General features: G+C 44.3%; 1 protein-coding gene across 1 annotated transcript in view; it reads right to left on the bottom strand.

Annotated features, from left to right (window-relative positions):
- ULK1 (unc-51 like autophagy activating kinase 1) overlaps positions 1-24,784 on the bottom strand; it is a 118,569-nt gene that overhangs the window by 34,173 nt on the left and 59,612 nt on the right. The window contains exons 9-13 of the mRNA XM_082204119.1: positions 19,524-19,582; positions 11,626-11,708; positions 10,335-10,385; positions 2,051-2,139; positions 629-782 (exon numbers count right to left, since the gene is read on the bottom strand). Coding sequence (XP_082060245.1) covers positions 629-782; positions 2,051-2,139; positions 10,335-10,385; positions 11,626-11,708; positions 19,524-19,582 — 436 coding nt within the window. The remainder of the gene's footprint in view (positions 1-628; positions 783-2,050; positions 2,140-10,334; positions 10,386-11,625; positions 11,709-19,523; positions 19,583-24,784) is intronic.

Genomic DNA, 24,784 nt, shown 5'->3' on the forward strand with positions numbered 1-24,784 from the left:
AGCCTCCCTGCACAACAATGGAAGGAAGGACCCATGGAGAGGGGCAGAGCTCTTGCACTCATCCCTGCTCCTTCCTGTCTCTCATGCGCTGCTGTAGCACGGAAGAGGAGTACCTAAATATAACAATATATTACTTGCCCTTCACCTCCTGAAGTCCTAGTGCAAGTCACAGCAATTTGAAATACAACATTAAAAACAGCTTAAGAACAAATCGCAACCGCGAGAATAGGACGGGTCCTAAAAACATACACCGGGGTAAAGCTCATATGAGAAAAACTGCACAGATGCCCCTCTGTAGGGCAGGAACGCCCCAACTTTGTGGCTGCCACAGAGAATGCCCTCTCCTAGGCTGCTGCCACCCTGAGCCTCTGATAGCGGTGGAGCTACTTAAAAGGCTGCCATTGCTGATCTCAACAGCAGAGAGCGGTTTTCCAGATATTTGGGGCCCAAGTCTCTTAGGGCTTTAAACACTAAGGTGAGCACATTGATTTCAGCCAAGATGCAAACTGGCAACCAGCAGGGCTCGTGAGATTATGGTTGCTGTCTCCTGCCATTGAGGCATGCCCACAACCTCTTCCGCCACACCATCAGCCATGCCTCTGCTTCGAAAAGAAACCAGACTGCTTACTTGCAAACTGGGCTGGCACCATGACGAAGTCGTCGGTGTCACAGGAGGAGTTCTTGCTGCTGCCGCCAGCCGACTCCTTCGACCCATGAAGGAAGCCGGGTTGGGTAGGAGAGGCTGAAACCTTCTCAGGGAGATGTGCCATCTCTCCAAGGGACTGTTTGAGGGAAGGGGAAGGAGAAACAGGAGTGAAAACGCAAACCTCGGAAGCAACTCATTCTGCAGGCTCTTCCGCACCAAAAAGCAGTCCCAGAAAAGGAGTTTCTGCCAGCACATGGTGCCTATGGAACAGCTGCTTCTTTCAAGGCAGTTCTCCAAAGGCCCCAAGACAAAACTATGCCATTTCAGTGGCCCCAGAACCATCAAGTGGTGCAGTCGGCAGGGAATTGGGACGGTTCTTTGACACAGAAAGTCCCCCAGTATGTGATGGCTGTTATCCCATTGCTACCTTACAGAAGTCCCACTTATGGGGCTAGCGATGTTGTGACAATACAAAAATTGCCACCAAATTTGCTTTTAGTCTCTGCTTTCTTACGATATTTAGAGGGTTGAAGGAACAAACCTTCAAATTTGCAGGTGGAAATGAGAGCCATATTCTGAGTTGGGGTCACTCAGCCCCTTTGGGTGGAGGGTGCCATGACACCAACAGTGCAACCGCAATTAGAATATAGTGCACATGGTTCTGCTCACTGTATCTCAAGCAAAGGATACTGTAGAGCTGGAAAAGCTATAGAAGAGGTGCAATAACTCCCTTAGGAGGAGTTTTTGGGTTTGTTTTTGAAGTGAGCAAGGGAGGACATGATAGAGGTTTAGAAACTGATGCACAATACAGAGAAAATGGATTAAGCGAACTAGTTTTTCCCCTCTCCAGAACCCAGGTTCACCCAATGAAACCGAATAGAGCAAGATTAAGGGCAGACCAAAGAGATAGAGAGGACGGGCTCTTCCTCCTCCCCCCACAAGCGCACAGTTATATTGTGGAATCTACTTCCATAAGATGTGATAAAGTCCACGAACTAAGGTGGCTTTAAAAGGGGATTAGACACATTCACAGAGGATAAGGCTACCCACATGCTGCCCCCAGGATCCAGAGGCAGCCTGCATCTGAATACAGACTGCTGGGGGCGCCAAGTGGGGAGAGAGCTGCTGTGCTCATACCCTGTTTGTGGGCTGGTCATTGTGAGGAAGCACGATGCTAGACTAGACAAGCCTTCAATCCGAGTGCTTCTTACGTGGGCTGACTTGGGATCTGCCACACACCGCTTAAGATGGTTCTCTCCCTTGAAAATGCCACCCTGCACGGTGGACTGGCGGTGTGGTGGGCACCCAGAGGAAGACGTCGTCAGCAGCCACCAGAACGACCCAGTGGCAAACAAGAGGGAGGAGGAAAACCAACAGCGCTTAAGAGGCGTGCATTGTACTTACGGGAGGAGATGCGAGATGGGACGTGGAAGAGCTGCTGGACGAACTCCCAGACCCAGAGCTCGGATAAGAAGGCATTGGCACAGAAGCAGCTGAAGAGGGCAGGGGGAGGGGAGAGAAGAAAGAAAGGTCATGCTTTCTAGGTTGTCAACAGCGGGATTAGAACAGCTTTCTTGGCTTCCTCACGCTAACGGATTTACCTCAGGTGCCAGGCGACGTCACTGAACTGAGGCAGGGAAGGGGGGAGGGAGAAACAAGTTGGCATTCAGTGCAACTGAATGTGGCAGGCGCTCTTTCGCTTGCCCCCCGTCTGTGAAGCTGTCGTTTATTTCACTCTGCAGCAGATTCTGAAGTCTGAGGCGCCATTTTCTGGCTTCTAAATGCCTTTGGTCTCTGTCGGGGTAGTCAATGCAGACGGTGGACTCCCAGCTCCCATCAGCCCCATCTAGCATGGCCAATGGTTGGAGGGGGGGGGAGTGCAGGCCAACAATGTTTGAAGGGCACAAGATTGGCCCAACCTGCTGTCTGCCTTCTAGAACGCAAACATCTTTTTTTGTTGCAGCACCACAACAGTGGCATCTCAGGTCTAATATATTTCTTAAAAAACCAGGGGTCCTTTCTCCGTCCTCATGCGCAGATTCTTGTGGTGTTGTTGCTTTAAGTATTTTTTAGGATTTGGTTGGTGGTTTTTAATTGGAAGCCGCTCCGAAAGTCCTCCGAGCCAAATCGCAGGGTCCGAAATAATGCAGACAGTAGTCAAGTACACTTGACAGAGCCTTCCCTAAATGCCCTTTGGAATTCCTTACCCAGATAATCTGGAGTCCTCCAGATCTTGTTGGGACTCAAACCCCCATTGCTCCCAACCACTGGGAGCTGGAGTCCAGCAATATCTAGAAGGTCGCAACTTATTCTAATTTATCGATCACCTTACACACATGCCTCAAGGCAATGTACCAAATGCAGCAGAACCAGCTGAAAACAGTTAAACACCACCAAAAAATAAATAAACAGCAGCAGATAAATTTCTGAACAACACCAAATATACCCATGGCAGAAACCTAGTCATGCTGTTGGGAAAGCTGTTGGAACAAAAAATGCCTTCGGTAGCTTCCAGAAAGGGCAGATAATGGGCATCTGTTGTATCTCAGCAGGAATGCTGTTCCACAGAACAAGGGCAGCAACAATAAAAGCACTTCTCCAAGTTACTGCAGAGCGAGCTTCCAATTTTTTTGGAAGTTGGAGGAGAAGCTCTTCCATAAACTGCACTGGAGGATAAGCTGGTCTTTTAAGAAATCTGATCCTGAGCTGTTTAGAGTCTTAGTACCAAAATGTTTGAACTTGGCCCAGTAGAGGACGGGCAAAAATCCAAATCCTGCGGCCTTTGAGGTGCTGCATCCTGGTGGCAGCTTGCCTTCACAAGCAACCTGGCTATGGTGTCCTGCCCCACCTGCTCCCTCTGGGTCAGCCCCAAGGTAGCTTCACATGGAGAGCATTGCAGGTATCCACCCATGAAGTTACCAGCACATGGAGAACTGTGGTGAAGTTCTCCATTCCTGCCCTAGAGCTATCGGTATGGCTTCCTCCAATGACATTCCAAGCAAAAGAGAGGGTGGGGAAAAGATAAACAGATATTGTTTGGCAGGCTTCCTACCATTATCAGACATTTCAGAGGTATCTCAAGCACTGTGTCTGGTTCTTCACACAATTTGAAGAATTTATTATTGTTTTGTCTTTCTGTGTTTTGTGTTGGGTTGTGTTTTGTAGGCATTCAATGATGGTTTGTTTGTTTGTTTGTTTGTTTGTTTGTTTTTAAAATAATTTCTGAGCTGCCTTGAGTAGCTCACATTGATGCAGAAAAACAGAACTGGAATACTTTCAATTAAAGAAATAAAGCGCGAGAGAAAATATAAAGAAAACTGAGCGCTGGAGCACAGTGAAATTGATTGATTCTGAATTTTCACATCATGTGTGAAAAACGTTTTAAAGCATTGCTATTTGTTTTGAAGGGTGGAAGGCTATAATTAATTTTGAAGGGTGTAAAGCTGTAATTAATTAACACACCCCAGCTGCAGCTGTTTTCTCTCTCTCTGTACAACAGCAACAGGAAAATTACTGTCCAGCTATAGCTTCTATTACTCCAAAAGAATGAGATGATGTACTTTTCTCCAGTTGATAACTAGAAGGCTAAGACAATGGTGGTTGCACACAGAAGAAAAATGTTCTCAGTAAAGTCAAAACATATTATTTAATGAAAACATCCCTGGGGACTACCATAAAATGACATCATATTGCTGATGTTTTAACAGCCAGGTGTTCACTTGCCCTGTGAAACCACGTTTTGACTGCCTGCGCTTAGCATATTTTGGCAGACAAGCACCATTCTGAGGTAAGGCACTGGTTGGATTGGTGTGAGGAAACCAATGGGATAACCCAATAATAAAAAGAGGGAGGGAATTATTTGTACGCTGCAAGGGAAGGAGAAAACAAAGCAGGATTTTTGTCTATGCAAGCCTGGATGATATATGCTCAGAAAGGGAAAGAGGGATTAATCAGGATATGCAGTAGCAATGGGTAACTAAAATGAACCATGGAAGGGGGGCGGGGAAGGGAAGTCAATGACTACCGTATGGTTATCTTTTGGCTTGAATGTGAAAATTTGAAATGGAACATTTTTTAAAAAAAATTAAAAGAACAGGGGAGGGGGCCAGAGCTTAGAGGTAGAGCTCATGCTTTGCATGCCAAACACCTGAGCTCCAGTCCCCGAAATTGCTAGTTAAAACAATATGAGATACTGGGTGATGAGAACAACCTCCTCTGGAGGTTCTACAAAGTCACTGCTGGACCAAACAGACAGTCTTAAGACTAGATGGCCAAAATAGTTAATAGGGTAAGTTCCTTCCTATGTGGTGACAAGAACTTCTGCTTTCAGTGACACCCATGTGTGGTGGTGGGGAACCAAGTGTTTGAAGATTTCATACTTGCATGATTGCATACGGAGCGCTTGCCTCATTGTGTGTGCATGATGGAGCAATGGAGGACCAAGCACTCCGCTACACAAACTGCAGCACTGACAGTGCATGACGAACCACGTCTATACAAAAATGATCTTGCTATTCCCACCCAAATCTTAAGGGGAATTCAGCATAGACTTGCTGGTATCTCAGCCAGGACTCACAAATCCACACAGCATTTACAAATGGCTCATTACAACTGCCAAACTATTTACACTGCAGGTATATATGGATATAGATGGGGCACCATCCAGGGAACTGCTTTTGTATAAATGAGCAGGGTTACATATTCCTCCAGGCAGGGGCCATTCACAAGCACAACTGCAGGAGCTCTCACACACTCGACCCCTGCCAGGGTTCCCTAGGACTGGAGGATTCATGTTGCATATGACTCTGCACCACTGCAGATGATCACAAAGGAAAATCATCTGCCAGGCTGAAGAAAGTAGTCCAGGGAGTTTAGTGCCAAGCAAGAGGCAAAAAGTAGGACTCAGCAAAAGCAAGAGTCTGGGCAGAACAGGAATGAGTCTGGTGAATCAAAGGAAGTAGCATGTGGAGAGAGGCTGGAACAGGAGATGAACAAGATTATTATTTTTGCCCCCAAGCAGGTGTGGGAAGAGAGGGGCAAAGGGATCGGTGGAGCAATGAGACAGAGGGGATAGCTGGTGTCTCCTGCCTTGAATCCTTAAAGCGCTTTAAAAGGTCTCTAGGTGAAGATCTGGCATCCTTTAAAAGAAACTAGCTCCACCAACCTGATTATTTCACCTTGAGCCTGGAGAGACAGTGATATTATACTTGAATTAGGTGTATCCACCCACAAATCTTCAGATTACCTATATAATTCCTCTCCTCGCAAAAGGAGGCCTGCTGAGTCTCCAAGTCCTTGCTTAATTGAGAAAGATTAGGTCCCAGCTCTCTCCACCACAGTCTGTTCTAAAAATGCAGCACAGCTCACTTGGGGGAGAAATCTTCCTTAGATGAACAACACCACAGCTGAATTGTTGAGCTGCGGTGGTTCTTGCCTAGTGAAGGGCTCTGCATTAAGCAACAATTACATTGGTGAATTTATAAAGTGATAGTGGGGTGGGATTTGTGGGACACACACACACACACAGAGGTATTTTAAAGGGGTTCTAATCAGTTCCAAGGTCCATTCTTAACCTGAATCTGTTCTTAACCTGAAGCACCACTTTAGCTAATGGGGCCTCCCGCTGCCGCCGCACAGCCAGAGCACGATTTCTGTTCCCATCCTGAAGCAAAGTTCTTAACCCGAAGTACTATTTCTGGGTTAGCAGAGTCTGTAACCTGAAGTGTCTGTAATCTGAAGCATCTGTAACCTGAAGCGTATGTAACCCGAGGTACCACTGCATTCCTTTTTCACTTGCCAAGAGCTTTAGAAACTGTTTTTGCCCAATAGATTAACTGATAAAACTGAATTAAAACTGTCATGATTTAGCAACTGGCACTTCTTTAACTGAGCTGCAGCTCTGGCCTTACCACTGCCGGTACCACCAATATGACCCCACACAGGTTATTGTTGCCATGCAATATCATTAGTTATCATTAAATGGGGGGGGGGGGAGGAAATCCACTAAGCAACTTTTATGGCAAAACACAAACACTTCTGCCCAAGTTATACAGTTTCGTTTTTAGAAAAATATTTATTTTTCATAATTCAGAAATACAGATGTCTCACTTTACAGATATATATAAATAGAAAAAAATAGGAACAAAGCATATAAATAGGCTATAAATAAATAAAACTGGAACGAACATATAGAAAACAAGTTTCCAGTTAACAGAATGAAGGAATCCAAAAGGACTCGGTGGTGCTGAGAAAAGATAAAGAACTTGCACCATGCCCAGTTTCATTATTGGGCAGGCCAAGGAAGATTTAAAAAAAAAAAATCAAGGAAAGAGAATTGTATGAGGCAGAAACCACTGACCATATCTTGGTGGAAGGTACCATGATCAACACAATACATTCTCTGTTGCCAAGCTCATTGGTTTCACCCAGCTCCATTGCATCTATCCTGACAAATATCTCTCCAAGGTCTCACAGAGATATTTTCCTGTCCTGACACCCTTCTGACTAGAGGGCTGTCTGCACTGTGCACTAACTGAGTTATGGTGTCTTCCAATAACACCACCAGGAGACCAGGCAAATAGCCACAGATAAAGCAAGTGCTCAGAGAATCGTATGAATAAGACTCTTAAAAAGAAGCACAAGCAAGCTGCTCCTGCCATTTATCCATCACAGCACAGGTAACAAGAAATCAGAGGATGAAGAAGCCACCTCTTTCCTCAAAATGGTTCCCCTAAACACTGAGATCTCTAGGCACCTTCAGCTTTCTGGTTCTTCTCTCGAGAGTCCTGATTAATGCACATACACAAGCAGCAACCTGACAGCCACTCACCACACAAGAGTCACTCGCCACATGGATCTGGAGCCTTTCAAACCTAACACCACAAATCTTTGGAGGGCCTGTCCAGGTGTGATGATGAGGGAATGGGGGAATGTGGGTTACATCCAACTAACTTTTAGAGTGGACCCACTGAAATTAATGGACCTTAAGTTAGTCATGTCTACCCTAAGCATGAATAACTTGGACACAACTGCTGGAGTCACATGATCAGCTGCCTTCTGGTATTCGACTGACTACCATGTTCCTATTCTTTATGAACTGGGCCTGAGGCCGCTACAGACAAGTATTAGGACTGAAGTACATGATTACAAGTCTCTGGACAAAAGCCCTCTCGTATACCAAGCACCAAAAGATGAAAAACTCGAGCTTCTCTTCTCAGTTTGGTTGTGCAGCATAGTTTTCTTTTCTGGCTGAAGGCTGTGACCTGATGAGCTTTCTTCCCGATTCACACCCAGATGTAGCTGTGCCGTGACCTGGGGCGTGCAAGCGCCTGTTGGCATGGGCGTCTCATGGGACCAGTGTCCCAAGGCAGTGGGCTGGACGATGCAGGAGACAGTGGCCGGAAGATGGGAGCTCTTCTCTGCCTCTCTTGGCTTGGCCGTTTTGGCGGGGTCACCCCACGCAGCGGTTGTGAGGAGGCTGGCAGTGAAGGAAACGGAGGCCAAGTCAAGAAAATCCTTTCTTGCTTCTGCGGGAATCCCCGCGGGCTGCAGCTCGGCTTCCATAATGCCGGAGCCGATGGCGGTACTGTTCGCGGTGGCTGCCAGGCTGCCTGGGGCGCAGAAGATCCTTCCTGGTTGGCAAGGGGCTCAGATTTCGTAGAAATGTTTCTCCACTGGGGCACCGTGGTGGGAGCAGGGAAGTCTGCAGGTCTGTAAGTGCCCTTGAGTCGGGAAAACGCTTTCCGGTTTCGAGGGTGGCCTTCCCCCCAGGGTGACACTGCGGTTGTAGGTAAGGACCGCGAGGGCTTGGAAGCGCCCCTAAACCAGGAGAATATTTTTCTGCCCGTGGGAGTGACACCTAAGTATAGTTAAGGGAGGGGGGGATTGTATTATTTAAAATTACGATCAGGGAATGAAATCATAACTCTCCTGCTTCGAAGCAATGGTGACCCAAGGCTTAGGTTTCCCTACAGGCGTCCAGTGTTAGGACACCTTGTGGCAGGCTTACAACAGGTTTAAAGCAGAATGTAGAAGTCCCCAGTGTCTCCCATCGTTTGCTGACTGGCTGACTTGATAAGAGAATTGATCCATGATAATTGCTCTCTCTCTCTCTCTCTCTCTCTCTCTCTCTCTCACACACACACACACACACACACACACACACACACACAGGCTACAACTATCACTACGTAGTTCCAAAAACACTATTTGGTAAACCCGCTCCACTGAAGGGGCACTTTGTCAGGTGAGAATTGGAAAAGTAAAAGCCCCCAGCCCCCATTGACCCAGTCTTGCACGTGGTTCTCACCCCACACATTCCTATGTCAGAACCCACATTTTTGCCGAGATAATGTCTAGCTCCACCCTTGAACTAATCCTGTTGCAGATGGATTATGCTATAGCATACCCCATGCCTGATTTAAGTTCTGAAATTCACTGTACAAAGCCACTTTATACACAGAGTCAGATTACCGGTTCATCAAGCCCCTCTTCGCCAACCTGGTACCCTCCACATGCTTTGGAATATAGCTCCCACGAGCCCCATCTAGCCCCACGATTGCCAACAGTTATAGTTCTGAGACAACTGGAGGGCATCTGGTTGGGGCTAGCTAAATACTGCTTCTTCTCAAAGTGGTAGTGGCTTTCCAAGGACTCCCAGATTCGTGCCCTAAGATTCTTTCAATGATAACATGTGGGAAACTCAACCTTGACCTTTTGCATACAAAGCATCTATTCTACCACAAAAGTCATAGCGTGTGTTCTTTGGGAAATTCTTAATTTTTCATCTCTCTCCTAAGGAGAAACTTCTCAGGTGTCATTTAGATGTATCCTCAACATGTAAGAAAGCCTCTATTTACTTTCAGTTCTGGAACTGTTCCACTTTCCACCCCTCCAAAATTCTCCATCTCTTAGACCTCATAAGTCAATGGATTGCTGTCCTGTTTCAGTGTATGCTACAGTCCATTACTTCAGGCACAAAAATGAGCTCAACAAAAAGCAGAAACCACCATTATAAAGATTAAATCTAAAGCGGCCAGACAAAGTCATGATGACATGACTCCCTTTATCATCGTAAAAAACCCCAGACAGAATTAATGTGACAAACTCAATGCCAAAACATTGTTCCTATGCAGTGATTACATATCTTTTAAAAATGCCAAAGGGAATTGGATTTACATATTTCAGCTACATGATTAAAACTGCCAGTTTCTGAAACACTGCAAGAGATGATATGTGTCAATTCACAAAGATGCTTTAGTCTCACCGACTTGCTGGCTATCACAGTTGAAAGGATACTTACATGTAATTTTGTCCCTCAAAAGAGGGTCTTGAAGTGTAACAAAAACCCCACCCTCCAAAAAACTAAGCTACTCCCGCCACTCCCACAGTTTTTAGAAGGCTGAGATTTTGTCAGCACCTAGTCAAGTTACTAATAAAGGTCTAAAAACTTGGGAGGTGCAATTTGCTTCTCAAGAGAGGCAGCCTTCTAGCACAGAGAAAGCCAAGTCATCTACAGAATGGAATGGTCGGGCTGTGGAAGTTCTGCCGCCTCTTCTCACACCTGAATGAGCCTAAGAGAGAACCACCAATAACGTGCTTCTAAGCTTGCACAGTGCAAGCTAAAATCTACAGCACAGGTCCGTGTATGTATTACAAAAAAGAGACTGAGATAACGAAACAAACTTACATTTTTTCATAGAGGCACTTGCATCCAAGAAAGGGTGATGGAAAAATTCATCTGAAGAAAGAAAGAGAAAGAAAATGTCAATATCGATGTTTTACAAAGTTCGAGTTCAATCATGCAAAAAACCCAAAAACCAAACAATGTTTAATGATCTTACTTGTTTAAGCAGGATTTGTATCCTGCTTTTGAGCCCTCAAAAAGCTCTTGGGTAATGTGCCAAGTCTAGCTTGAGAGCATTTAAAACAGTCCTGGCAATCTTCTTCAAGAGCCAAGCTATCAGGTGCAGGACAGAGGCCTTGAGAACAGGAGATTTTTAACCTATTGCCCTTTACTGTGGTTCCAACCTTGATCTGGGGAGGACTGAACACAGTATTTCTCCTCTAGCCTGCATGCAGTTTCTTCTTGCCTGTGGCTACCAGGCTAGACCTTAATTCAGCCTCCCCCAGCCTTGGGTCCCTGGATGTGATTGGACTACAGTTGTCATCAGCCACAGCAAGCATGGCCCATGGTCAGGGATGGTGGATGCTGTAGCCCAACTTCAGCTGTGGACCCAAGGTTGGCGAAGGAAGGCTTAAATGCAAGACAGCACCAACATTCAGGAGTGGCATGTCTTTACTCCTCCAAGACCACAGAGTGTCTTGCTTTGAGGCATCCTACAGCCACCTGGGAAAAACCACAGACAGCTAGTTGACAGAAGCTTACCACCGCCCAACAAAATGGCATTATTAGGTCACCCTATTAGTTTAGTTTAAAGTACAATGACCATATCCACCCCACCCCCCTCAAAAATAAATAAATCACAATGGTTTTGCTAAATCCGGCCATGCTTCATCTATAAATGTACAATTAAAACTGGGATCAGTTAATCCCTGGCCTTGATTTGGCCAGCTGCTTGGGGATGTTCTCTAAAGCCCAGTTTCATTGACAAACATAATCGGAAAGAATAACAGACGGCAAACCAATTAGGATTAAGCCGGGGTTGACAGCATGATGTCTGCAAAGGATCAGTGGTGCTGGGGGAGGGGAGGGGCTTGAATCAAACTTGAATGAAGAGAACAATCAGCAAAACTTTGCCATGCGAGATGCTGATACCTCAAAACAATGTCCACAAACCTCCTTCAAGCAAAGGGGTGCACTGAGCTATTGTCAACCCTCTGGGGGCACAGCCAAAGTGTGAAAGTCGGTGTGTCTGAAGTGTAAGGGCAGAGTCAATTTTATTAAAGGGTATCTCTTTCTTTGGTGTGGTTCTGGTCTGACTTGATTACAAAGTGTCTCAGAAGGCAAAATTCCTTACCAAAGTCCATGCGGTCCTTGTGGTTCCGTTGCAAGAGTCTTAGCAGCAGCTGCCTCAAGTGGGCTGATGTCTCCCTCGGAATGCTTAAAAAGAAAAAAGAAAGAAATCTTATATTGTGCCACACAGGTTGTTGTTTTTGTTTTTATTTTTTTAAAAAAGCTACTTTTATACTACTCTTACTAGAGATTCAAAGTATTTTACAAGATCAAACGCAGTACAATGAATGGTCATAAAACAACACACAAATGACAGATGCTAATTAAAAACGGGAAAATCAAAGGCAACCAGATGGGGTGAGGAGAAACCAGTTTAGCCAAAAGCTTAATGGAAGCATTAGCTTTTACAACTGCTTAATAATATCAAGAAAAAGCACTTGGGCTCTATCTATAAGGCATAGAAAACCTGATATTCTATCCTGCTGTGGGGATGGATCCAACAACCTTGTTGCCTGGATCTCGCTCAGTGCTGTCCGGAGAGAAACTAAATGGAAGAGAAGCTACTCCGTCACCTAACTTGAGGGAAAATGCCATTTTTACTCCATTAGCTATGCTGGCTGGGGGAGATGGGAGATGGAATCCAACATCATCTGGAGGCACCACATTGCCTAACCCTTCCCTACTGGAAACCACAGGTACTTTTTCCAATTCAGGTACCAAACTACCTTAAGCTTCCCTGCAGTGAACAGAACTAGTCCCTGCACACACAAAAAACTAGCTTTGCAGGGAGAAGGTTTTCATCTAACCTTCTTTCCAACATGTTCAATTTCAACACAAAGTGCCCCCCATTTTCTTTTTCACAACACTTGAAGCAGCAATTTGAAAAAAGCAAAAATGATCACACACACACACACACACACACACACCCCGCCAATCCTGGTAATATATACCAGGCAGAGACACATTCAGAAGAGAGAAGGGAGGGAGCAGAGGAAGGAAAAACATGGCAGAGCAGTTTTAAAATTCTTGCACAGGCGAAACCAGGCCGTCTTGGCATTTGCTGTGTACACAACTTGGTGCCTGCCGCCTGTCAGGTTTGCTTGGAGAGGTCAGGTCAGGTAATGGCATATTCACGGCAAACATCCCAGATCTTTAAAACTAACACTACTCCACTTAGCCTGGCACGGCTCAGTCCCTTGCAGGCTTGCCCTCTCTCCCCACATCGATGCCTACTCAGAAATGTCTAAGTAAACAACTGTGTGCCAGGGGCTAATATTTGGGAAGCATTTCCAAACGGATCTCTCTCTCTCTATCAACTTTCTGCTGAATTCCAATGCTGGGGAAAACAGTAAAACCGAAGGTGGGGGCACACATGCGAAAGGGAGGGAGGGAGGGAGGGAGGGAAGGAAGGAAGGAAGGAAGGAAGAAAGGAAGGAAGGAAGAAAGAAAAGGGCTAGTATGGAAAACTACAGGACATTCCTTAGAGCTCTCTGGCCCAGTGCAAAACAGGAGCTGTTGTGCAGGGGCACCTTCTGAAAAATGATCTAGGTTTTCTACGAAACCCACAGCTCTCTCTTACAGGCACTTCCTAGAAATCATAAAGCAACAGCAGCTGCAAGTAACGTCTGATTCGGGCGGGTCAACAAACAGGAATTTTCCAGCTTGGCTGGCTGGGATGTTCACGTGAGAAGCAGTGCTGCAGGCACGTGGAATGTCAGGACAGGAAATGCTGGGCACTTTGAATGCTGCGTGGTCCTCCTTAAGGACAGCTGCATCCAAACACGCCAGGTGGTAAGGCAGAGGGATTAAGACCTGTCTCCCAAATCAGGTAAAAAAATCCCATCAAGTCCCAACATTGCAGGAACACAGAAGTTGCATTTTTCACAACTCAGGCTATTTCTCCACCTAGCTCAAATACTGCAGGATTGGAAAACTAGTAACCTCCATAGGCTGCTAGAGCCCAGCTCCCATCATCCTTGACCACTGACCACACTGGCTGGGGCTTGTAGAAGTCCAACCATGTATGAAAGGCCCCCAGTCCCTGGTTTACTGTGAGTGGCAGACAAAAACGGTCTTTTGCATCGCTAGCTGCCTGGTCCTTTTGTTGATGATGCATTACTTGCTTTCACAAACAGGGCATGGAATCCCAGCATTATGTATTGCAGAAGCAAACTGCCTCCGAATGAGGATGCTCCTTTCAGTGAAAATAGTTGAAAGCCGGTAATAATCTCACCCTCTCCTGTCCTCTCCAAGACCATAAATATATTAAGATCACGAGATGCAAAACCAGGAAGCCTTCAGTTCAAATTTCTACCCCTGCTCAAGTTCTTTGGTAGCTCTATGCAAGCCACCAATAAATAGTTTAGGGATACCTGGCCTGCCTTAGAGGGCTGGTGCAAGACAGGGGTGAGGAACATGTGGGGCGCACCATGGGTTGTTGGACTACAACTCCCATCACCTCTGACCATCACCCATGCTGGCTGGCTGGGGCTGATGGGGAATCCACCAACATTTGGAAGGCTGGCTAGAGGGACGAATAGTCTGCACTGGTGTAAGACGGTAGCTTCACGGATTGTTATCTTCTCTGCAAAACCTAGCCACAATGGCTCACAATGGAAAGGCACAAATGCAGTTTTTCCTTCCCAAGAGAACACAAGACATGTTGTGCATCCTGTCCTGCTAACAGTTTCCAATGTGGATGAATAGGAGCCCTCGGGATTCCAAACAGGAAGACTTGGACTTTTTATCCATGCAGTGAAACCAATGCCTGAACCTGAGCCCAAGCAGGTTCGCACACGACGTTCGTACACGACGGTAAACATTTTTTGGCACCTGCCAAAATCTAGGTCCTTTCCCCAGTTGGAACATGCATAGGATTTGAACGGACTCTGTGTGCGCTATGCTGTTTTAAACTGTGTTGGTGTAGAAAGCCTTGTGCAACTTGAGACCAGAATACCGGTTGTTCCCTGTGTTATGGAAGTCCGCCTCGCCTATAGCTATCAGGAATGCAGCTCCACTGTACCATTTTCAGCGCCTGCTAAAAACATTTTTGTTTAGATACCCAGATATCTAGAATCCTGATGTGTCATTATTTCATTGCCATTTTTAGTTTTTTGAACGTTTTAAACAGTTGTTACAAATAATTTTATTGCTTTATTCATTTTCGTAAACTGCTTTGAAGCTTGTTTGTATATAAATTTTATGAAATAAGTAAACCAGACATCATGCATTTAATGTTCCCAGCCCTAAAAGGTGCTGCACCTCCTCTATAGCAAAGATTTGGCAGGCTTCATCGCTTTTGACTTCCAGACATCTTTCTAAACCAGACATCAGGCCTATGCAGCTATTTAAAATTTTCTTGAGAGGCCAGTCCTTTTAAAGATAGTTCTGTACTGCATTTTTTTTTTTAAAAATGTTGCTATACAGTACACCATGGGTAGGGAAACTAAGGCCTGGGGGCCGGATCTGGCCTAATCGCCTTCTAAATCTGGCCTGCAGACGGTCCGGGAATCAGCGTGTTTTTACATGAGTAGAATGTGTCCTTTTATTTAAAATGCATCTCTGGGTTATTTGTGGGGCATAGGAATTCGTTCATATTTTTTCCCAAAATACAGTCCGGCCCCCCACAAGGTCTAAGGGACAGTGGACCGGGCCCCTGCTGAAAAAGTTTGCTGACCCCTGCTATACACCATCCTGATGTTTTGCAATAGGGCATTGTATAAATGGTTCAGTGTTGGTTTTTATATGTGCAAATGTTTTAACTGATTCATATATGTAATGGTTTTATTATATTGTAATTCATTTTGGGAGTTCTCATTTAAAAAGCATTTATAAATGAAATTAACACTAGCACATAGGTAACAGCTGATATTGAGTTTGCTATCCACTGTGCTCCTCTTTACTAGCACACACAAGAAACGAATCCCAATCCACTTGAACCTAGGATCATGGTTTGGTTTGGCTCCCAACAAACCATGGTTTGTTCTTAATTGACTGTTCATGGCTTACTGGCTCTAAACAGTTTGGATAACAGGCTAAGTACTAGCAGGAAGGAGCAAAGTGGTCAGAACTGATTTACTGGGCCAGTGACCCAGTAAGGGTCCCAGTAAGTGCAAGGAAATTTATTCCTGTCCACACACATCTGAAATAGATCTTGGACGTCACATTCTGGGTTGTGTGATATGTATTCAGCTCCAACTTGCAACCCTAATTTAATTATTCTCACTGCAGAGGACATAAATAGCTTTGTTTATCTGCTGCTCCCCACCCTCCTACCCCACCCCTTCCTTCATACAGCTTCTAGGCGTATTACACAGCCAAGAAACAGGGAGAGCCCACAGCAAACCCAGGGGTCACGTCGAAGCCCTCAAAAAGAGCTGACAAACAGGCTGTCTCCGTCCCACACCCAGTTCATCTGACATTTCCAGTCTCTGCTGAACAGTGTTGTTTCCTAGTCACCTTGTTTAAAAACAAAAGCATGCCGCCCAAAGCGTTATGGGTAGGCAAGCCAGCTTATTCAAAGGGAGAAGGCAAGCACAAGCTATTTCACACCATCTGATTAAAATAGCACGCCCTTTTGGATCAAAGCCGAGAGCACGGGCTTCCCCGCCTCAGAATGGCATTCACCTGTGTCAGCAAATCTTAGGCTTGAAATGGCATGCTACGTGAGACAAGGGGGTGCCACCAAAATAGCGTCCCCAGGTTGAGGCTCCCTCCTTCTCCACGCAGATTTGCATCACTTGTAGGGGAATGGTGATGTAAATGAGGGTCCTGGGGTGGGGCTGGGGGAGGAAAAAAGCACAGGGTCTTGAGGCAAGGCCCCCCACTCCAGTAACACCAACCTAGGGGATAGTGGCTGGCTTGCTCGGTGTACAAGCAGGGAGGAACAGAGGGACCAAGACTGGCATGCTTGCAGGAAACTATTAACTTTGTTTTACTGCTATGTGCAAACTGGGCCAGTAAATAAAGTGTATAGAGAGATTTAATCATGTGAGACAGATGTTAAGCTTCCATGGGCTAGAGTCAAATGTAGGATAGATTATTGAATGATGTGTGTGCGCACAGTTATGCAGGTATACAAACAGGTATGCAGGCATACAAGCAGAAGTTTGTATGGAAATCGTACGGAAATTGCTGGGCAGGAAATTGTAAGCTGTGAGGTCAGAAGGAAATGATGCATAAAAAGTATAGATTGTGCTAATTACATTAAATCTTAAATAAATATAAAGAGCTTATATGCATGCAAAGGGCTGGTGATGCAAATTTTATTGTAATTATCTGTATGTTTTATATATATCTTTTAATTCTATTACTGTTTAATTGCTTCTTAATGACTGCTTTTTCTACATTTCAGGCTGCTTCTATTTTATATGTAAGCTGCCTTGAGTCGCTGTCTGGGAAAAATGCAGGATGTAAATAAATATAGTATGTAAAATAAGCACACTGGCTCATTCACAAAGCGATGTTGACGTTAACACAAACATCCTGGCCTGGCACTGCACTGAGAAGCTGAATCAAACGCCCACAGTGAAATTAAAAGCTTGGTTATCTCTGTTTAAGACCAGAAATTGTGTGAAGAAAATGAAACTTGCAGCATGATGATGGCACAACAGTGGGGGGGGGGGCATAGGAGGATATCTCAAACCCAGGGATGCAATTTGCCAGCGGCATCCCTGTGTTTCACACACACAATATATTTTCTCGGCACTAAAGTGGCTAAAACTAAGAGAAGCTCCTTCTCCCAACCTTTAGGCTTCAGAAGTATATTGAATCCTGCAAGGAGTGTGGCCTGCACAAGGGACACCTAGGAATCAAATCTAGGGATCGGATGGGTTGAAGGAGGTTCAAGCCTCGAACTGCCTGAATTCTGGCATTGTGGTGAGCTATGTTGTAATGGAAGTGAATCTAGGCAAGTCTCACATCTCTGCACTCTTCCCCGGTCACTCTCCTAACATGCCCATGAGTTTTTGCTTCCAATTTCAACTAACCACACTTTAGTACTGCATCCAAACTTCAAACTGTGGCTAACTGTAACTATGTCTTGCTCCAACAGGTTAGCTTCATTTGAAGCTGGCTTCGTTCAAAGAAACCAAGTTAAAAATAGCCACAGTTTGTTAAGTATGGACAACATGATGAGCTACAGGGTTAATTAAAAATGGAACTGAAAGCTTGTACATTCTTCCTTGAGCCTGCGGTCTAGGAGGAGAACAAAAAGCTCACCAAGGCTCATTCGCGTCACAACAACCCATGGTTTACTGTGACACCCAAACACTGTCAGTGGTTCGTCCACTGTGGAACACTTAAGCTTTGCAGAGGAGTCTGGCAAGTATCCTACAGTGAACCCTGGTTCACACACAATGACTAGGCCCAAACAGACTGGGCAGTCACCTTCACAAGAGGTATGAGTGTACATCCAGGAAGATGATAGCAAAAGGAAACTTCTTCACTACTACCATGGTTTCAGAGAGCTGTGTAACCCCAGGATTCACAAACACAGTTTGAATAGCAATGCGTTGGGGGGTTTCAACATAGCTGGGAAATCCTTGCTTACTTGAAGCACATCCTGCAGAGTTGTCTTTCTCCTACAACCATGAAAACCAACAGATTCCTCAGATCACCATTCCATGTGAAACGAACCAGAAATCAGTCTGGTTTCCAAGAACGGTCAAACACTTAATTCAGCGTTTCTCTAACTTGGTTCTCCAGCTGTTGTTCGACTACAGCTCCCATCATCCCTGACCACTGGTCCTGCTACCTAGGGATGATGGGAGTTGTAGCCCAACAACAGCTGGGAGGAACCATGTTCGAGAAACACTAATTCATTCATAACACTCTCTTGGCCAGTTACTGGAAATGGCAGGTGGATCCACCACCAACCCCGGCCAAAAAATTAGAATAAAATGAAATCCAGCTCTCCAGTGATAAAAGCCATCACACTAGAAGGAATTCAAAGCTCCTGTGCAGTATTAATGAAGCTCAGCTGTTTCAAAAAGTAGTCTGACCCCTGCAATGAAGGAATTGCAGCTAAAGAATCCCTGTCAGATAGCCATCAATTAGAACAGTTTAGGTGCTATAGGCATATAATGAGTGAATTAATGAGTGAATAGTAATACTACTAATAATGTTGGCAGCCCCAGTTCCCACCCTGGAATTCCCAGTGAGGAGACAGTTGGTCTCATAGAATTATAGAGTTGGAAGGGACCCCAAGGGTCATCCAGTCCAACCCCCAGCAACACAGGAGTCCCAGCTAAAGCATCCATGAGAGATAGCCATCGAGCCTCTGCTTAAAAGCCTCCAAGGAAGGAGAGTCCACCACCTCCTGAGGGACAGTTCCCCTGTTGAACAGCTCTTACTGTCAGAAAGTTTTTCCGTATGCCTAGTCAGAATCTCCTTTCTTGTAACTGAAAGCCACTGGTTCGAGTCCTACCCTCCAGATCAGGAGAAAACAAGCATGCTCCCTCTTCTGTGTCCCCTCTCAGCCTCTCCTGTCTAGGAATGATGAATGCTAACCCACAACCACACAGGGTTCTCCCTGAGATAATGGTTATAAAATGCTATATTATAAGTATAAGGGTTTGGACCTGTTTTCATCAGGGATGGCGCAAATGGCACTTGGGTGAAACGGACGTATTTTGCTAAGCTCAGCTGGGGATGTTTTTGCCTGTTAAAGCTGTCCAAGCCTCCTCCCTCCCTCAAAAAGAATGAAGCAATTGCGAAAAAGAATCTGCTTGGATTGTTTTTGTGCTCCTGGACGGGGTCAACCGAGGTGACCAAGTTTCAGCTTGCCAGCCTCTGGGCTCTGTCATTCCAGGCTAACAGACGGAGGAAGCAGGTTGCCAAGTTATTTCTAAACATTCCCAGCTGAGAGCACAAGGGGACAGGTGTTGAGAAGAGTAGAGCAAGTGGCAGTGAAGTTCGAGGGAGAGAGAAAGCAGAGAATAGCAGCACCGAAAGAACGCTTACTTGGGCATGAGCATCTTGTTTTTCTCATAGAAGAGCCGAAGGTCTTGAGGGCTGCTTGCCTGTGAAGGAGTGGGAGAAAGAGGAGAAGGGTGATCAGCAAATTCATACAGCCATCTGGAACCCTATCTATCTATCCATCATCTATCTATCATCTATCTGTCTATCATCTATCAATCAATCTATCTATCTATATTGCACAAGCAATCTCTTTTTTTAAAAAAACATGTAACAAGCTTTATTAATAGTCTTCCAATACATTACATATATATAGTACATCTCTTAAAGTAAATTGAAATTTCAATCATGTACACAAAAAAGAGAAAAAAACCCATATACTTATCTTTTCTTACATAATTATGAACCTTAAGCTTCAGCTGTAATTATGCTACTTTTTATGCGATTATTAACAAAAAATATTAACAAAAAATATCATAAAGACTTTGGACTTCGTCAATTCCCATTGTATGATTTTATTCTAATAGTGAATGTACCTACCATTATCAATCTATTCTTTATATATTCTCTAATACAGTTTTACAGCAATTCGTACCGTTGCTCTTTCTCATATATTTCTTTATCCAAGGTCAATTAAATGCTGCCATAGACGAAAAACCTCTGGTATATTTTTGTACATATCTCTTTTATTTATCATATCCGATCTCAATTCTCCAAAAGCCTGGTTCTTCTGCGGCTAAAGCAGTGTCATCTCCAAACACAACTGGGGAGGAACTCAGATGTTTACAGAGGTGCACAATCACACACATGCTAAAAATTTTTTTTTAGCGAAAAACCCTCAATGGTGCAATCTCCTACCACCAAAGAATAAAGTGCTCAGTAAGGACTTAACATGGTTACTTGGCAAAGGATGCAGAGTGTCTATTGGGATAGGGGGAAATGAAAGGAGAATTAGCTGGGCTACAGCCCAGAACGGGCTCTTCGCACATTAACGTTCTGTTGATATACTGAATCTTTCCTTTAAAAAATTATAAGGCCCCAAATTTTATCATCTGAGGGCTGCCTCAAGTTAAAAGTGTGCTCTAAAAGAAGCTGCCCCTTGGAAGGATGTGTAAATTATGAAAATCAAGCATATATTTGCATGTTTAGTCGCATCCAGGTACACTAGTGGCCAAAATTGTGGAAACCTTTTGAAAAAAGTGCATTTCCGAGGCTTGATGGCTCATAACACGATTGGCTCTCTAAACCATGGGTAGGCAAACTAATGCCCGGGGGCCAGATGCGGCCCAATCACCTTCTAAATCCACCCAGCGGATGGTCCGGGAACCAGCGGTTTTTATATGAGAAATTTTTATTTATTTAAAATGCATCTCTGGGTTATTTGTGGGGCATCTCCCCCCCCAAAAAAAATAGTCTAGCCCCCCACAAGGTCTGAGGTACAGTGGACCGCCCCCCTGCTGAAAAAGTTTGCTGACCCCTGCTCTAAACACTCATGCTCATTGGCTACATTCAAATGAAGGAAACCTACTGCAAATCAACCCAAGAAAGTTGTGCTTCCTTTTTCTGTTTATTTGGCTCTAACTTTTAACAGAAAACAGATAATTGAAGAAACTTTGTTGCATTACATTCTTCATTAAATTATCTTTCCATTGATATATAATTTTATGGTAGTACTCCAAAAAAGTGGTGTTATGAGCCATCAAACCTCAGAAATATGCTTTTTCCAAAAGGTTTCCACAATTTTGGCCTCTAGTGTACATTCTGCTAATGGCGTGTGGAGGAGGGCAGGGAAAGAGTAAGGAAAGCCCTGAAGTCCAGCCACTAGAAATCCACTTTGATCCCCATCAGGCTTCACACCCTGCACCAGACATAATTCACATACTTGGACTTTACAGCCCTGAGGACTAGGAGCTTCTGTTCTTTTAAAAAAAAGTATCCTTTGGATGCCAAATGCTGAAACCAAAGCTAAATTTCCCCAGGGTGAATTCCAAAACATATATATCCCAGATACTTCTAGTGATACTTTTTATTTTTAATTGTTATTTTTGTAGCGCCCTTGGAAGTTTACTGAGAGGTAGTATATTAATTAGTCTACAGTTATTACTTAAAATAAGCACATTCATTGTTTTACACTGCTGCTGCTATGCTAGAGTCCCTGTTCATTTTTACAATTAAAAATGCATTATTATTATTCATTAAATTTATATACAGCCCTTCATCCGAGGATATCAGGGTGGTTTACAATATAACAACAAAAAATGAAGTGGGGAGCTTTGGAAGTGGTGAGTAAAACTTTAGGAAGGTCTACAGGGGTCAGGGTCAAGGAAATGGGTAAATTAAAAACAAATAAAAATAAGTAAGCTAAATCCTATAAGTCTCGTACAGTGCTTCATTTTTAAAAAAAAGTAAACTACAAAAGGCCCCAAACACATTCTTACAAAAACATGACAGCAAAAAAAGGGGAAACATAAATATATCAACTCTAGAAGACAAGAGGATTAACTGACCAAGAGCCACATGTGAAAAGGGGATAATAGTTGATGTTAAAAATACAATTCACCAGGACACAATCTTCCTCCATGCCCAGAATATTGCCCCCTTGGCAGGTATCACTATCGCCAAGTGCAGCCTGAGCCAGGGACCCCCTTTTTTCAAAACCAGATGCTCTTCAGTGAAGCTAAAATGCATACAAACCAAAAAGGAGATTGAGAGAGAGTTCAAAACACAAAATGAGGGGCAGGGGGAGAAAGAAAACAGGTGGAAGCTGGTGCTGCTGCAACCAAGCCAGAGACTGGCTGGGCAGCTGGCCCCACAATAATAGCAGCAAATGCTTGTAAAGTGTTCACCCAACACCACAGAACAGCACCCACCATTACAAAACATGACCTGAGCCGCTTGGCTGGGTGAGACAGAAGCTAAAGCTCAATTAAGGAAAGCCTGAAGAATGGGACAGTCAATTCAATTGCATGATCTCACTCTCTTCCACTCCTCTCACAAGTGGGTTCTCTCCTCCAACTCCAGGTTGCAAAAACCACACATTGTCACGAAGTTCAAAATATGGCAACCCCCAAATCCAGTGCAGGGAATTGGAGGCAATCACCACTGCCAAGAGTCATTGCGTCTGCAATCCTAAAGCACACTTACTAGAGGGTAAGCCCCATTCAATATAGTGGAATTTGCTTCTGGAGTAAACCTGGACTGTGCTGTGACAGTCCATGCACTAGGGATGGACTACAACTCCCATCATCCCTGACCATTGGCCATAATGACTGGGGCTGATGGGAGTTAAGAGCCCAACAGCATGTGCAGGTTTCTCATCCCTGCTCCAAACCCTAGTTTGGAAGTTAACGCTATCTTAAGTTTGCCCAACTCAGATGGTCACTGCAAAAAACTATGGTTATTGCAACCAAGAAACAGAAGAACAAATCTGCAAGAGGGGAGCAGGAGGCAGGCTGTGTAAAAATCCTGGCATTGCTTTGAAGGATTTTCCAAACTGATCCTGAGTTGTGTACTGAGGATATCAGAGGATAGCAGAGTTAAGGCAGCCCTGTTTAGGGAAGTTTTTAATGTTCAATGTTTTATCATATTTTAAATATTCTGTTGGTAGCCGCCGAGAGTGGCTGGGGAAACCCAGCCAGATGGGCGGGGTATAAATAATAAATTATCTATTATTATTATTATTATTATTATTATTATTATTATTATTATTATTATTAATCTCCAGTCAGCCCTGAAATTCAAGAAGTAGCCCTGGGTGAACCCACAGGTCTTAGCATAACTTGCCTCACAGGTTTATTCAGAGAATAAAAATAGATTACATTTTCCTGAGGTTATTGGAGGGAGGGATATAAATTAAATAAATTTCAAAATGAAAGGCAAGCTTTAGGGGGAAGACAGATTAATTTCTTCTGTCTCTCTGTACATACTCCAGTATTTCCAACTCTTGCACCCTAATATGCCAGGGTTGGCCAATCATAACTGCAAAACCAGTGATATTAAGGAGTCAGTGTGTAAGACAAGAAACATGGCTTATATGTTTACACAAGTATTAGAATGAGTATATTAACTATGCTTCTGTTCCTCATCGTCATTAAAAAGCCCTTCAGTGGCATGCCTTGGGGGTGGGCAGGGTCGGGAATTGAATTAACAACTCAATAAACTGTCATACAATCTGTTTACAAGGATTATGGATCCCATTAATCTCATCCCTCTGTTAGGGTCCATTGTTTTAATTTAGAGACACTGGTGAGCACAAAAAGCTCCTTAAAATTAAAATAAAAAGACCTGTCAGACATCTGGCTATTATTTAGGATGTGGGGGGCGGGAGAGGTAAATCTGCTGGGTGTCACGCAGCACAAGTATGGAAGTGTGTTCCTTTATTTTTTTAAAAAGGGGGGGGCATGCTACACATTATAACCTAGCAGACTATGTTCTTTTCTCTCTTCCCATTAATGTGGAATCTATGTGTGCCTTTTGCTGTCACCGCTTCACATTGTCAGCTGCCAACAGAGCATGGAAACACCCAACCTGATGACATTAAATAAAGAGTAACTGGGTGGATGCAGATGTTACAGGGAGAGCAGGAGGATATGGCTCATGGAGACCATTTTCAGTAGCAGCCATGGTACTTGGTCCAGTATACCTGAAGGAGCATCTCCACCCCCATCATCCTGCCCGGACACTGAGGTCCAGCTCCAAGGGCCTTCTGGCGGTTCCCTCCCTGCGAGAAGCGAGGTTACAGGGAACCAGGCAGGACCTTCTCGGTAGTGGCGCCCTGTGGAACGCCCTCTCATCAGATGTCAAGGAAATAAGCATCTGACTTTTAGAAGACATCTGAAGGCAGCCCTGATTAGGGAAATTTTTAATGTTTGATGTTTTATAATGTTTTTAATATTCTGGGGAAACCCAGCCAGATGCGTGAGGTATAAACTTATTATTATTATTATTATTATTATTATTATTATTATTATTATTATTATTGAAGTGCGGTACTTCTTTCAACTGTTGATTATCAGTCGTGAGAACCTCTCCTGTACTTAAAATTTCACAGTTGGCTGAGCCTTGCTTGGGTAGGTGGGAGAGAGAAGGGACAAGGGAAGGGGCACATTTATTCTAGTTGATTTAAAATTTGGTTCGTAAAGAGAGATGGACTGTCAGCTCACATCCATTCAGATGGAAAAATACTCCCAGCAGGTTTCATATGTGTTGGAAGTATAAAGACAGCTGCAACTCGCCCCTCACAACTTACAGGACAGTCTTTCAAAAATCCAGGCACGCCCTTGCAATAGTTTTGCAAAGGCCATGCT

Source organism: Podarcis vaucheri, assembly GCF_965113315.1.
Source record: "Podarcis vaucheri genome assembly, chromosome: 16".
Taxonomy (NCBI): Eukaryota; Metazoa; Chordata; class Lepidosauria; order Squamata; family Lacertidae; genus Podarcis; species Podarcis vaucheri.